Source organism: Mesocricetus auratus, unplaced genomic scaffold (genome assembly GCF_017639785.1).
Source record: "Mesocricetus auratus isolate SY011 unplaced genomic scaffold, BCM_Maur_2.0 Super-Scaffold_100676, whole genome shotgun sequence".
Classification (NCBI taxonomy): Eukaryota; Metazoa; Chordata; class Mammalia; order Rodentia; family Cricetidae; genus Mesocricetus; species Mesocricetus auratus.
In genome coordinates this window covers 18,454,395-18,470,409 of record NW_024429266.1, presented here as the reverse complement: position 1 = coordinate 18,470,409, position 16,015 = coordinate 18,454,395, and the positions used below count along the sequence as shown (strand labels likewise).

The 16,015-nt window shown below is 37.7% G+C and overlaps 1 protein-coding gene across 1 annotated transcript in view; it reads left to right on the top strand.

The window, feature by feature from the left end:
* Fmn2 (formin 2) overlaps positions 1-16,015 on the top strand; it is a 297,720-nt gene that overhangs the window by 167,457 nt on the left and 114,248 nt on the right. Inside the window, exons 9-13 of the mRNA XM_021231917.2 lie at positions 216-307; positions 456-585; positions 1,553-1,699; positions 5,593-5,652; positions 6,174-6,294. Coding sequence (XP_021087576.2) covers positions 216-307; positions 456-585; positions 1,553-1,699; positions 5,593-5,652; positions 6,174-6,294 — 550 coding nt within the window. The remainder of the gene's footprint in view (positions 1-215; positions 308-455; positions 586-1,552; positions 1,700-5,592; positions 5,653-6,173; positions 6,295-16,015) is intronic.

Here is a 16,015-nt window from a genome sequence, read left to right as displayed (position 1 = left end):
CAATAGAATTATGTGGGGGGATTTAAGCATGATCTGGATTTTATTACACATATTTACGATTTAAAATGCCTCACATATTAAGTCAAGTTTTAACATAAACAGATGGTAAGAAATTAAAATAGAGAGAATTCTGCTGTATTGCAATTATCATTATCTAAAGGAAGTCCTTGAAGAGATTAAAAAAAGAAAAAAACACTTGGCTTTTGTTTTTCCAGAGAGCACAGTCAGATGAACTGGAAAAAATTGAAAAGCACAGTCGATCTTCCAAAGACAAGGAAAATGCCAAATCTCTTGACAAACCTGAACAGTAAGTGTGTCTAGGGAGGGCAATCAAGGCTGCGAGTGGGCTGCTTGCAGGGGAAAGTGATGGGCCCTGAGTGCATGTTGCTTATAAAGGAAGCATCACTGTTTGGGTGGCTTACACTTGCTCTGCCTCCTTGCCTCTGTCTGTCTAGGTTCCTGTATGAGCTGTCACTAATCCCCAACTTCTCAGAGCGAGTCTTCTGCATCCTCTTCCAGTCAACGTTTTCAGAGAGCATTTGTTCAATTCGTCGCAAACTGGAATTGCTACAGAAGTTGTGTGAGGTGGGTTCTGGGCCAGAGAACTGCACACAAGTTTTGGTATTTAATTGTGTTCAGTCGTGTCCTTACTTATTTATATGATTATTGTTTACTTGAAGTACTTGTAAATTCAAGGGATAGCAATCACACATGAGGGACTTATGGGGACCAGGCTCCAGGAATAAGTATGTGTTTAGTCGTATTCACAGGGCAGTGGGATCACACTGAGATGCTGGCCATTTTCAATTCGTCTCCTAGGATCTCAGATACCAAGGCTTTCACCAAAACCAAAGCCCCATTTTCCATATTCTCTCAGCTACCAGACTTCCAAATGGAAGTGATTTGAAGGCATGCCCTTTATTTCTCTTTTGGTTGTTTGTTTGAAATGGCCCTAATATATATTGTACCCAAATGATTTTTGGAATAGTCATTTGACTCTGTGGAAAGTAAATGTTCTTCTGAATGCAACCAATAAATTTTTGGCTGGAAGGACCAATAAAGCAGTTTATCAAAAATCAGTAGAAGTGTTTGTTACCAGGGACACTTTCAGAGAAAGTGACACAAAAACCTGTAGACAGACAGGCTTCTGGGAGTGGAGAGCATGAACTTGTGGGTGGCAAGCCCAAATCTGGAGTTCAGTCTTTATAACTGCTTTTTGGGATTCTGCAGCTTTTGCCAGAAATCTGTATTTTTCTTAACATTGAAGCAGTTAAGGATAATAAACGTGATACTATTTACTGGAAATTCTCTTTGTCTGGAGACCAGATGGCCTTTCATGGCTTCTACAATAGTACTCATGCCTGTTGGTGGCATGCTATGGTAAAGGTAACTTTGAGATGCTGCTTTTAAAGTATAAAGAGTAATGTGGAAGGACATAGTTTGCCTGTCACTCAAAGCTAGCAGCATAATATGATTAACTTGATATAGATTTTAAATGGATTCAAATAAAACAGTGTGTAAGACAAAAAATCTTTGCCATCCTGTCTTATAGACATTAAAAAATGGACCAGGGGTTATGCAAGTCCTGGGTTTGGTTCTAGCCTTTGGGAACTACATGAATGCTGGAAACAAGACGCGAGGACAGGCAGATGGCTTTGGACTAGACATTCTGCCCAAACTAAAGGATGTCAAAAGCAGCGTAAGTATTTTGTGTTAACAGTAGCACCAAATTGAGGATGTTTTGTTTTTAAATGGGTTTTGTTTTAAACAAGATAAAGTAAGTATCCCTTTCCCTTCTGAGGTCAAAAGTTTCACACATACACATGAACACATGTTTATATAACTTTTGAACTAGTGTTTTATTTGGCCCAGAATAGCCTCAGCCTTGCTATGTAAGTGAGGATGACCCTAAGCTCTGGATTCTTTTAGGTCACTTCTCCAAAGTTGTTGGTTCTACAGGTGTGAGCCTCTATTTCTGACAAAACTTCCATAATTTCCTAGCCAGGTAAAAGTAGATCATCTGGGTATCTGTAGTTTCAAGAAGTGATAATTTTCCTAAAGGAATTGTGAGTCCTAGGTTTAATGAGTATATAATATAATGTTTTGAAATAAAACTAAGTATTTCTTCTTATATCAGGCCTGATAAGTTTGATTTTTTTTTTAGGGGTGAAGTTTGATTTGAAACTGAGGACTAATCACTTTCAGTGAATTAGATCCTCTGCCCATTGTCTCTTCTTCTTTAGGCAATATAGAAATCAAACCAAATGTGAATGAAAGTAACTCATAGCTGAAACATAAAAGAAGACCCCACTTTCTGCTGTATGTATGGCAATGCCTAAGTCTGATTGCAGACCTAGGTGTTTTGGTTTTTGTAGGAGGTTGTTTGTTTTGTTTTGTTTGTTTTAGACAGGGCTTGTCTGTGTAGTTCTGACTGTCCTGGAAGTAGCTGTGTAGAGCATGCTGGCCTTAAACTCAAGTCCGCCTGCCTCTGCCTTCAAAGTGCTGGGACTATACATGCACATTACCAGCATCTGGCTGATACAGTTATTTGTAATCCTACTTCTCTGGGGGTGGTTTTGCTGTTACTGTTTAGGATTAACACTGATGAGTAGAATTAGAAAGGTAAGGTTAGGGATGACCCACAGATGAAAATCAGAGATGGTAAATTTAGAAAGTAAGAGTCTTGCTTTTCTGAAAGAGAATTGCTGACCCAAAAGAACACTAAGGTGGGTTTGAATAAATGATTGTAGAAGTGAAATTGTCATCCTGAGAGAATGAAGTCCTTGTCTTCATGAAAGACATGCAGCATGCTGTCGTCCTCATGAGAGACATGCAACATGAAGTCATTGTCCTCATGAGAGTTGCAGCATGCAATCATCCTCTTCCTAAGAGAGATGCAGCATGCAGTCATCTTCATGAGAGATGCAACATGCTGTCATTGTCCTCATGGGAGAGATGCAGTGTGCTGTTATTGTCCTCATGAGAGAGATGCAGCATGCTGTCATTGTCCTCATGAGACAGCAGCTTCTGGTCTTTTTAAACAGTCAGGACTCTGGTTCTCCATGTTTGCATGAATCATTCAACATTGTTCTCTAAGTGTCTGCAATGCCAGTCTCTAAGTGTCTGAAACTGAATAATAATCTTTTTGTTAGTTCAGTTTGTGTTTTGGGGTTGTTTGTTTTTGAGACTTGGTCTCAGTAACACAAGCTGATATCAAATTCCACGCAGTCCTGCCTCAGCTTCCCTAGTGCTAAGGTTATAGTCTCTGATAGTTTTCTCTTGCACAGTAACATCAGTTAATTTTCATGGCTTTCTGGTATACTCAAATAAACATGCATATTCAAGTGCTATTGCATTTATATTATAAACAGTACATAGAAACAAGCTTCTAATTTATAGATGTAGCAAATCATATGTGCTAAAAAAAGATCCATTTTCCAAATAGATGTTGGTTGAAACACCTTTTACAAACAACATTTGAGAATAAAGAAGTCAATATAATATTCAGCTTATAAAAATTGATCCAAAATATATTCTGATAAACCATAACTGCATAGAATTACTTATGAAGATGGATTGTATTTTCAGTTTTGCTTTGTATTACCTCCTCCTTCTGGTAAATTATGTTATATTCATTTCAATAATCACAAAATAACTTATATTAAAAATACTGAAGACAAGAAGCAAAATATATTGTTTTCTCATAATACTTTGTAAGATCTTTTGAATTGAAACTTTCTCAAGGATGCAAATGTGAGTATATTTACTCCTCAGTAGTATTTATAGAATAGAGACTATAATTTCAGATCAACCAGAATGTTCTCTCATTATGCCTATAGGCAAGCTTTTAAAAGATGTTTTACTAACTGACTCATGTACTGCTGTTTCATTGATTGACAATTTAGGACAAAGAATAGCCCTCAAGTTGTTTGAGCCACAAGCAAATACTGTCTGGTGCGGAAATCTTTAATGGGCATATTACTGTATTCCATGCAACTTGATTACTAAGTGGCATTATTCTTTTCATAAGTACAGGAAACCTCATGCTTAGAACCTGTAACAGAAGCTCTGAGGAAAGTTAAGTTTAACAAGATTTATTTGTATGAGAGAAAGTTCTGGGGCCTGGTAATATTACAGTTTAGTGATGGTTCCAAATGCTCTGCCCCCATTCAAATGAGTGCTGTGGTGATATCTTTCTTGTACAAATAAAGCCTATCTGGATGTCACAGAATGGAGCTTGCTAACCATAGAGGCCTGGAGGTCTGTACAGACAGACAAGAAATGACATAACTGGGCAGAAACAGGATATAAGCAGGGAGAAACAGGAAATTGCTCTCTTCTCTGCTGAGACACTTAGGAGATAAGGTGTGTTGTGGCTTGCTCCTTCTCTCTGATCTCTCAGCATTTCCCCCTATATCTGACTCTGACTTTTTATTATCTAAACCAAGTAAGAACTCCATTTACAGAGTGCAGGTTATATTTATAGCCAGATGTGAAATTCAGAAAGCCTGAATCAAAGCAGTTGACATTTCTCTTACATAGCCATGTTTTAGAAACTTTCACCTTCCAACTGATTGGAAGTCTACCTGTTGGTTATTAGTATATACTTTTAGAGTAGCATCAAGCCAGGGTGTAGTTCACTATGTAACAAGGTCATTCTGGACCAAATTTGTCACCAAAATATACAGACCAAAATACATCCAACCTGTATTTTAACAGAGTAAACATTTCAGAGAATTCAGATTGTGCACTAGGCTTTCTTAAACTCATCTGTTAATTAGTTGAAGCAAGTCAGAAAGCTTAATTTAAAAATTAATGCTTCTAGGTGTGCCATGCAAGAAGCAAAATAGTATTCTTTGAAAACTTTTAAAGACTATTGGGTATAAAATAATTATACCCAATAATAAAATAATAAAATAATGATATATACATTATCTTTAATAGCAGTAGCATAAGTTTTAATTCCTTGAATTATAATGTGTACTGGCAATTTAGAAGTCTCCACTTATCTGAAATGCTTTCCCATTTCTCTGGTCAAAGTGCTAATGGATTTCCAAGAATTATTTATTATGGTAGTACTGGTGAGATTATTTATATGGAATTACAAGCCAAGTTCTGTTCCTAGTATTCACAGGGATGCTTACAACCACCTGTAACTCCTGTTCCTAAGAATCCACTGCCCTCTGCTGGTTTCCTGGTTCAGGGCACACATGCATTGCACACACATACAGGCAGGCAAAACACATGCATATACTTTAAAAGAACAAAAAGTACTAAGCAACTTCAAAATACATTAAATAAAAGATAAAAATGTCGAATTAAATTTCTGATGGAGGGGAATGAAAATAGCAACCTATTTACATCTGAGCTTCTCCCTTAAACAGTGACGCTTCCTCTTGGCACTTATGGTGGAAGAAAAAAAAAATCTGTCATCCAGCCCTTTAAATACAATGACCGAGGCACTGTAGACTATAAAACCACTCAGAATATTTCCAAGTTGATAAGTGTGCTCCCTGAAGTTTACTTTACACTGTACACTTAATAATACGTAATCTTAAAATATGTGTCACTGACTTTGATCTTTCTGCCTAGGACAACAGCAGAAGCCTTTTGTCATATATCGTTTCATATTATCTTCGAAATTTTGATGAGGTAAGACCAGTTTTACATACTTTTCTCATTTTGATTTTCTTTTCTTTTTTGCATTTATGTGTGTGTGTGTGTGTATGATGCATGCATATGAGTGTGTGGGTGTGTTTGCGCAAACGTGCAGATGCAGAGGCCAGAGCAAGACTTGTGGCCCCTTCTTCTGCACACTCCATCTAATTTCCTCGACAGTTTCTCACTGCACAGGGAGCTTGCCATTTATTTCAGCTGTGCTCATTGCCGGCCCATGAGGTCTCAGATCATCTTCTTTCTACCCCCACTGCACAGGCCCATGCAACCCTGATTAACTTTTCGCATGAGTGGCAGAGATTTGAACTCAGGTCCTAGATGGCGGCAGAGGAAGCACTCTAGGACACTCAGTCACCTCTATGGGCTGTTATTCTTCTTTGTGGGGGTGATTCCCTAGTGTTTTCCCAGTTGTCTTGTTGGAGTTGCTGCCATCTCTACTGTCTCAATGTGTTTTGTTTCTCACACTGATTTGTTTTAAAATCACGTTTGCTAATTAGGACGCTGGCAAGGAACAGTGTGTCTTCCCACTGGCAGAGCCCCAGGAGCTGTTCCAGGCCTCACAGATGAAGTTCGAAGACTTCCAGAAAGATCTCAGAAAGCTAAAGAAAGACCTGAAAGGTAATGTATGACCTTGAACTTACATTTTTTTAAAGGTGCACTCTCAGTGATAGATGATAGACTTTTAAGGGTCTTTAAAACAAGTCAGGCAGTCAGGAGCTGCGTTGAGCTGATCTTTTTACATACAGCGAAAGAAAAATATGCCAGTATTTTTATTTTTTATTGCTTCAAAAAGTTGAGCATTGGAAATTCAGTTATCCAATCATCTCCTAGCCATCTGAGTAACAGTTCATTTCATCGGGAACAAGTTCACGTCTTGTTTTTATTTTGTAGCCAAGAATCTTTGGATATCCTCCATATCATGGCTGGACACAAATCCTGTCATTGTTGAAAGATTAATAGTTCTTGCCTGCTCTCCTTTGATATGCTTGCCCAAAATTCTGTGATTTGTGAGCCCTTATAAAAACAAAACATGTTCCTGTGCATAGGAGATTAAATAACACATAGGTGTTTACTGTTGTATTGTGAATAACAAAGCCTAACATCGTATAATTTTGATAAGTGATTACCTGAAATTCCTCACATTTCTTTTATTAGTAACATTTACTTGCAAGAAAATAGTCTTCCAAATTTTTTTTCTTTCTTTCTTTTTTTGTTTTCAGCTTTTGGTTCTTTTGGGGGGGTTCAAGACAGGGTTTCTCTGTGGCTTTGGAGGTTGTGAAACTTACAGAGATCCTCCTGCCTCTGCCTCCCAAGTGCTGGGGTTAAAGGCATGTACTACCACCACCTGGCTTCAAAATTTACTTTTTTAAAAAACATCTTTTCCATCTGTTTTGTGCCATTTATTGTTGTTTTAGTGTTCAGAACCTATTTCAATCACTTTTTGAGTTATATTAAGTTTAGGCAGATAGCAAATAAGACGACATAGCATTTTTCATTTGATATTGTGTTACCAAATTGAAAAAAAAAGCTAGTCACTTCTGCACAGAAATTAAAAATATATATATTTAGGTTTTTTGGTTTTTGTTTTTTTGGGGGGTTTTTACGAGACAGGGTTTCTCTGTATTGTTTTGGAGGCTATTGGCCCAGCCCTGCCTGGAACTCACAAAGATCCGCCTGCCTCTGCCTTCCGGGTGCTGGGATTAAAGGCATGCGCCACCACTGCCCGGCTTATATTTAGGTTTTAGTAGACCCAGTCCCAAAATAGAAGATGCATTTTCCCAAAGGGGTCGTGATCTGTCACCAGATTTATGGCAGTTATGTTCTAGTTACATATATATTTAGATGGATTTCAAGAATACAACATTTTCTTGAAGTTCTTATATATTCACATGGTATAATTAGGTGTTAGTGAGATATGATCAGTACCCCAAAACAAAGTAACTGCTATTGGAAGGGCTACAAAACTGTTTCTTAGTTATGTATGTTTCATTCCAACTTTATGTATAGGTGCCTATTGATTAAAAACAAGAAAGATAGCTTTTCCTTATTTGAGTGTCACAATTATGTAAGAACTAGTTCTTTCTTGTGGGAAATTATGGAACCATATATTTAAGTTGGGGAGGGAGATGTGATGAAGGGTTCTAGGAAGAGTTGTAAGGCGGGGAGTGATGGTTGGGTATGTTCAAGATACGTTGCATACATTCTTAAAAGATGGTTAAAAGCAAATTAATTCTTAAAGCATTACAAAAGAATTCCTATTATAGAGTTTATGACAATTCAAAAATTATGGCTTTGTTTAGTTAGAATGTACATACGCAGTGATCTGGTGCCAGGGGCATTTCTGGAGAGGCTGAGAAATACTTCATACTTCCATCAACACTTCATTCTGGAAAATTAGGATTTCATCATTTACAGATGATTAATAAGAGGAATGATATTATTAGTAAGTGTGTAGTTACCCATACAAGTACACAGGCACTTGCGTGTGAGTACTCAGATAATACACATACACAAACAAATCCATGTATATACACAAACATGCATACATGCACACAGATGTACAATTTCCACATACATATGCTTTCAAAGAGATGTTCACACATGTACTTACACACATAATTGCAAACACTTGATATATGAGCACATGGGTTTTCTTTAGAACCTCTAGATATATGGAACCATGAAAAGAGCAGATTTTCCTAAGTCTCAGAGCCCAGCAGCACAAACGTTAGATAATGGACTTGAATGATGAGCAGTCAGTGAGTCTCTCTGCTCTATCTCTTGACTGTGTGTTTTCTAGAGAAATGTCCCAGCTACAGAAAACCACATATTGGAGGATCATATTAGCAATATCTCAAAACCATAGGAGGTTGAGCAAATGTTTGCAGCCATGAAGGAGTATGGCTTTTATAGAGGAAAGATGAATGTATTCAAAGAGCTGCACCATTGATCAACAACTGTAACATTTTTCTATCTAACAACTCCCCTCTTTGTCGATGGGCTGTATTAATTTAATGTCATAGAAATGGGAAGTATGTGAGTGAGCTTCCCAAGACCTCCTTAGTTTTATGGCAGCCAGAAGGATAGCAGACAGAAGATGACTTTGGGGACAAGATACACTCTCCTAAATATGCACCCAGTAACCCGCGTCCTTCAAAGACTTTCAATTGTCAGTAGCCCATTCAGCTATGAGCTCATGAAATCATTCTGAGGGCAATGTCCTCTGAGACTGCTGGCTGGAAACGAAGCCTCCGACACATGCATCTCTGGGAGGCCATGCAGTATCAAAACCAGAAGAGGGGGGTTATGGCCAAATAAGTACAGAAACTGCAAAGTTAAGTTTAATTGTGAAAGGAATTCACAGTATTTTACAGCAGTGATTTGCAGTAGTTCTTTCATTTATTTTACCACAGAGCACCTTTTTATTCCCCACACAGAATGTGTGGTGGCTTTTGTGGTCAGTGAAACACATCTGAGCAGATTTTGGGAAATGCAAGCTTGGTACTGTGTTAGGAACACAGGCATGACTGGCCTCTGAGCTTACAAGGAAACAAGTTCATGAAACAGTATCACTGTTTCTTGTTGATGTTGTTGCTGCCGCTGCTGCTGTTTATAAAAATCAACCTAGCTCAAAATGATATCAACTCCTGAGAGTTAAGAAAAATATCCCTTGTTTTTCAAAATCTGATAATTTTCATAGAGAAGATGATTTGGGTACAAGGGAAGATATCTTATGAATCAAACTGTAAGTCCAATTTCTGAGGAATAAAAAGCCATCAGAAATATGTATGTATCAGTGATGCATGAAGTTACTTCTCTTTTTTAGGAATGGTTTCAATGTGAGTAGACATACATTGGAAAAACTAAATTAAGGTCAAATCGGAGATTATTTTAGATGAAGTTATAGTATTTAAAAAGTATCTACTGGGGGCTGGAGAGATGACTAAGTGGTTAAGAGCGCTGAATGCCCTCTGGAAGGCCCCGGATTCAAATCCCAATACCCACATGGCAGCTCACAACTGGCACTAAGTCAGTTCCAGGAAATCTGACACCCTCATACCAACACACATAAAATTAAATAAATTAATTTAAAAAATTATCCTTAGCTTAGTCTGTATAGCCTTTAAAAATCTGTTTTAATTTATTTCATTTTGCTTTTAGATTTATGTATTTTTTATGTGTATGGATGTTTTGCTTGCATGCATGTCTATGTATTACATAAATGCCCAGTGCCCATGGAAGGCTGAGGAGGGTATCAGTTCTTCTGGAGCTGGAGTTACATGGGGTTGTTAGCTACTACGTGGGTGCTGGGAATCAAACCTGGGTCCCCTGGAAAAGCAGCTTGTGCACTTAACTGCTGATCCATCGCTCCAGCACCCTAACTGATTTATTTTACACAATCAAATTTAAGAAGTTTCAAACAGCCTGTCTACACTTGTTTCCTCCAGGGAAAATTGTTTTAATCAGACATAGAAAAAGTGTTAAACATATAAACAAGATATTACAGTACTCTGTGGTAAATATTCAGTAGCATTTGCTCTTCATGAGGTAAAATTGAATTAATAACATGATTATTTGTTAATGACAAATGTGCTGTCTCCACTAAATTATTCATCTGCCATCCAGCCCTCTTATTTTTGCTTCTGAGAAAACTGAGCAACAATGTGTTAGGACTTGGACATTTTAGAAAATCACCCAAACCTCACCTTAGCATTTCTATAAAAATATCCATTGAGTTGGGTCTGTCTTCTTATCTGAAGATTCCCGTGCCTGCCCTTCAGGATGAGAGTCAGGTTTCCTAGCTCAGGGAAATGTCTTGTCCAGCAATTTTGGTTTCTTCTGGCTACCTATAACTTTTTCTTGATACAGTTACTCCAAATGACACCTTGTGCCCAGTGTCTCTGTCAGGTGAAGCAGTCTCTGGAGAAACTGTGTCAAAATCTCAATAAGCCTCAGGCGGCAGAAATCTCTCAGCTTGAAACCTGGGTCACAGATAGGTTCCACTGGGCATGAACAAACTTTATTCATATCACAACAGAGCAACAAAGCCCCATGAGTGTGTTCAAATGGATAGCAGTCAAACAAAATCCAACATCTTTTTTCAAAGAACATCATATTGAACAAGAAAGGTTACTGAACTGTGTTTGCTATATTACTAGTACATAAATCATTTACCAATCTTAAGAAAAACAAAGGCATTGGAAAAATAACAAGCCCTCTGATTTGAGCTTGTAAAGTTCCAATATATAAGCAACCATTAAGTCTTTTGGGCGAGGATGCAAGTAGGGGAATAAACAACAGAATTCACTGGGCCTAAGGTAATGGGTCATTAGGGAATACACTGGCCTCTTTCAAAATATTGGTATTTTCTATTTCTTAAATTGTAATTTGAATATATGGGTATTCATTTAATTATTCTTTATACTTAGTGTGCATGTTATATGTTTCCTTCATGTGTAAGATGGGGTTAATAAACTTATTTCAGAAGAAAGAAACCTAGGCAACCATCCAGGAATATGCTTGATTTAGAGTTGAAACCGAGTAATCCAGGCTCCACTAATTTAAAATGTGTGATTGTTCCGTCTCTTCTGCTCTTTATGAAGAAATTATATAACTTGCCAAATTCAAAAGTAAACATAGCTAAATAACACAAGAAATTTAATTAAAAGAATAAACTATGTTAAAGAAGAAAAATATAATACTCTTCTTGGAGGAAAAAAGAATAATATGAAAGAGAAGCAAGTTTTGGTTAAACAATTCGAACATATATTATTTAGGAGGTAATAGTAAAAATAAAATTAACTACTAATGTCAGAAAACTGTTAAGGTCTTACAGAAACATAATCTATTATTTTTTGTTATTGCTTTTACTATTTCAGAGTAAACTAAGGAAAACTAAAACCATACTACTTTAATAGATGTAATTTAACATAGAGAAGTTAACACATATTAAAAGGTCAAAATAGTAAAAAAAAAAAAAAGACAAAATAATGTAAGAAACTACCATCATCCATGGAATTCAGGAAGTCAAGAGAGGTTGAAGTTAGTGTAGAGCAGACACCTTTAGTGGGAGTGCCCCAGGGAGCTGGACCTAACCCTCCCAGAGAGGATACTTCTGCTGCAGATGCTTCCCTAAGAACTTGGGAGAGCAGACCCTGGTGAGATGGGACTGGGGGCATCCAGACAATGTCATCTCACAGATGCCAGTGAGCATCTGAGAGCTGAGTTTGTGATTCTGGCTGGCAGGTCTCTGCCTGGGTACACAGATACTTTTGAGGGATGTGGTGATGCTGCCTTGAGTCTGTAAGCATACTAGACACTGCCATGAACAGGATTTGGTTGTGAAGACGAGCAGCCTGTTGGAGGCTAGCCTTTAGCTCTCTCCATGCTCCTCCATCCAGTCTTTTCCCCTTTCACCGTGGAAACCTATCACTGAAATATTTGATAAGGAGGAAAGGTATTTTGCAGAATCTGTCACCATTGTCCAAGAGCCAGATAGAGGTAGTTTGAAGTACACAAACAAACAAACAGAATGGTAATGGTATTCGTAACTGACATCCATTTAGTTGCTTGGTTTTACTATTCTAATATGTTATTACCTGCCTTCATGGCTTTCAAGTTTAGAATAAGTGGAGGGATCTATAACTTTTGGAGACAGCTCAGCTACACTACACCCTTTTAAAATGTGCTTACTTATATGTGTATGTCGGTCTGTCTATCTGTGAGTCTGCCCATGTGCCTATGTGCATGGGCACGGGCCTGCATCTGGTCGGGACCAGATGACAACTTGCAGAAGCTGATTTTCTCCTTCCACTATGTCTGCTTGGGGAATTGAATTTAGGTCATTGGCCTTGGTCACAAGCACCTTTCCTCCTCTTTAATGCTGATAGACTTTCCTTTATGTTGTTTTCCCACCCTGAAGCCATCTATAGATATTCTCACCAACGAGGTTGTCTGTTTCTGAAATACAGAGAAGGAAATCATCAAGGCAGGGTTTCTTGGAGATGCTGAGCAGTGTCTGGGGGCAGTAAAAAGGTGTCTGCAGTTAGTCTGTCCTCACATCTGGTTTGGTTCTGATGACAGATGACAAGTTGCGAACTTGATAGTCTTCAAACTTCTTTAGTCCTTCTCAGCCCTTTGCCACTATACTGTGCTGAGTGTGATCTCAGTGTCACATAGTTGAAACATTCAAAGATGGGGGCCCATGCTTAATTCCCAGAACACATACAAAATATTTCTGTATTTCTAAACTCAGACAGGAGATTTTCCTCTTTGGAGAAAATATGCTTTAATATGAAGAATTTGCACCACTAATTTTGTACCACAATGGAATCCACCAGTGAAACAGCATTCCTAAAGGACAATCACTGTGGTATCTAATTTAGTCGCTGGCCATCATTGAACTTCCCTTTGTGGGACACTTTGCCTACTGTATATTAGGACCTGTTTGAGAGTATTTAAAGATTTATGGAAATACTTTTAGACTCCAGGTGAGGGAATACACCATTCTATTCATAAAATTTAGTCTGATGCTACTTGTAAAAATCCTAAATATTTGTGGATTTGGCCACCCAAGGCTTTGAACTTCCCCAGGAAATGCTTTGCCATTGAGCTACATCCTTTCTTTGATCAATCTTTTAAATCATTGCTAATATTATGGTTAATGATGATACCATTATACTTGTCATTAAAGGTCATATTTAAAGATACTTAAAAGCATAGGTAAACTATAATAAGCAGATTTGTTTGTAGTTATGGTGTTTTTATTCTAGTGTAAAGTTGCCTGTCTGTCTCTGTGGGTAATGATAACCCTTTGAAGCCATTTTGGAGAGTTAGCTTTTTCACTCATTTGGACAAGTTGAGCTTATAAATAATTTTTTCAAGGCTCTATGATAATTATTACTGTTCAGCCTTCTTATCACCTTGAGGCTTCAATCAAACCATTAATTAGAGATATACCTACAGGCCTGACATGGTTGTTCATATCTGTTTCCCATACTCAGGAGGCAGAGAGACAAAGATTATCATAGATTTGAGGCTAGCCTGAATTATATAACATGTTCTACGTCAATCACAGTTATACAATTTTTAAAATAAACAAAAATCCCAAACATCCAGGAGTTCAGTTCTGTGAGTATGGCTGATGAATCTGAAGTACAGAAAACCAACTACCCATTAGAAAGACACACACTATATCCTTTTTCGCTGCAACCCATGGGCTTCCTTTGTTCATGGAAGAAAAAGCAAAATTAGTTATGTATAAAGTGGTGGCAGGAGAGAGTAACAAGGAATTCAGTTAGAGGGATAATTTTTAAACAGCAGTGTAAATAGTATTACTCATTCTTTCTATTTTCAACGTAAAATTTTAACTGATTCTTAAAAATATGAAAAAATAAACATGGTAGTGAAGCACCAAGTAACTTGAGACAGGGTTTCATGTATCCCATACAGGCCACTAACTTACTACTTAGCTAAAGAATGGCTTGCCCTCCTGATGCCTCATCACTCTGATCCACACACTCATTCTACAAGCGGGCATTGGTTGTCTTGTTATGAGTGGATACTTGGCAAGAAGTGTCTTGATGGAGGGTCTTTCTTGGCTCAAAGTAGGTTATACCATGCCTGCAGTCAGGAGGCAGCAAGCTAATAGAAAGTCAAGCAAGGCTATAAAACCTTAATTCTTACCCCCAGTTCCTCCAGAAAGGGTATACCTCCCTCCCTGAAGCTCCATAACTTCCCCAAACAGCACCATTATCTGGGGTAAGTGCTCAAACACATGAATCCAGGGGGTACATTTCACATTTAAACCACTATATAGTACCTGACGGAAAGCCACTAATAAATGATAAATGACCTCCTGCCATTCTATGCCCAGAAAAATCAAGATTACCTTCTTCCCTGTGAGAGCCACTCTGCTTGTATGTCTGTCCTCATGACACCCAAGCTTTAGACATCAATGACTTCCTTTCCCTGTCTACTTTATTCCTACCCACATAGCAGTCACTGTGAGCAATTTTATGGGTCTATAACCTTGGAGATCATTTTCAAAATGGCTTTCATTTAACTCTCACAATTATGTTCAAAAGAGTCTCCTCAGTACATTCTAAAGTTTGTTTCTTCATGAAAGATCACTTACTTACATACTTGCATGCTAATTCATGGCCTAACTCTGCTATTTTTTTACCTTTAAATATTTCTTAAATCTGTGCCTTCCTCTCTTATATGTATGATTTTACACACACACACACACACACACACACTTGCTCTTGTGCTTGTAAAAAGGAAATAATATGCATCTCCGCATCTCACTGCATGTAGGTCTCTGGAAGTAGAATTTGTGTGTCTTCTCTCTCCGCCCTCCCTCTCTGTCTTCTGAACCCATAATGATGCTATAGATGAGGCTCTTCTGTGGGAAAGGGAGACAATTTAGTTTTGGAAGTTTCTAGGGTTTTCCTTCTAATCAAAATGTTTGTTCTTTTTTGTGTATGTTGAAGATATTAATATGACTTTCTTGAAGCTCACAGACAAACAGTAGTTTTAGGCTATAATTAACATTGATTGAATTTCGAGACTTCAGTAAATTATGACTGGAGTATTCCAACTCCTTAAAATAGTAGCCAAACTTTCGTGATGTAGGTCTGCTTCAGAGAGAGCTGAGTGATGTTGACGGTTAGTGTGACAGTGATACGGTGGTGTTTCCCTGGCCTCACAGCATGCTGCTCTATACATGAAGTCGTTGTGTTGAGTCTGTTTTACCCTGGAGTATCTGAGGGTTTTGTTTCTCCTTCCCACTGGCTGTGTTTTTCTTTGTTGGGAAGCCTAATGCATACTTCCCAATATCAACCTTTTAGCATCACACAAATCTCTTTGGCTCCACAAAGGCTTTAAATTAAACAAAAGTTAACACAACTGGAATGACTCAGTTATGCCAACTGTCTCCCGACTAATGTTTTTTTAATATTTGGATTTGACTGTAATTAAGTTTTCCAAGAACTCTATCTGCATTCTGATTTTAATAATGTTTCTAAATGACCCTTTACGTTTATATTTCAGGGTTTTGTGTTTTTTAAAAAATTGCAGTCACATACCAATTTTTAAAATGATAAGTACTAGCTAGAGTGATATATTGTGAAAAATGGTATACTACAGCTAAGAATAGAATGGTAGTCAATGTTTTAGAGAAATATCCCAGTGCCTTATATATTAACTGCCTGAAAATTATTCTTATGTGTGTTGAATGTTAGTCTATGTATGAGAACAGTACATACAAATAATTTTTTAAGCTCTAAGCCATACCATGGTATGTTGTACCAGCAATTCCTTCTTTCTTGATAAACTA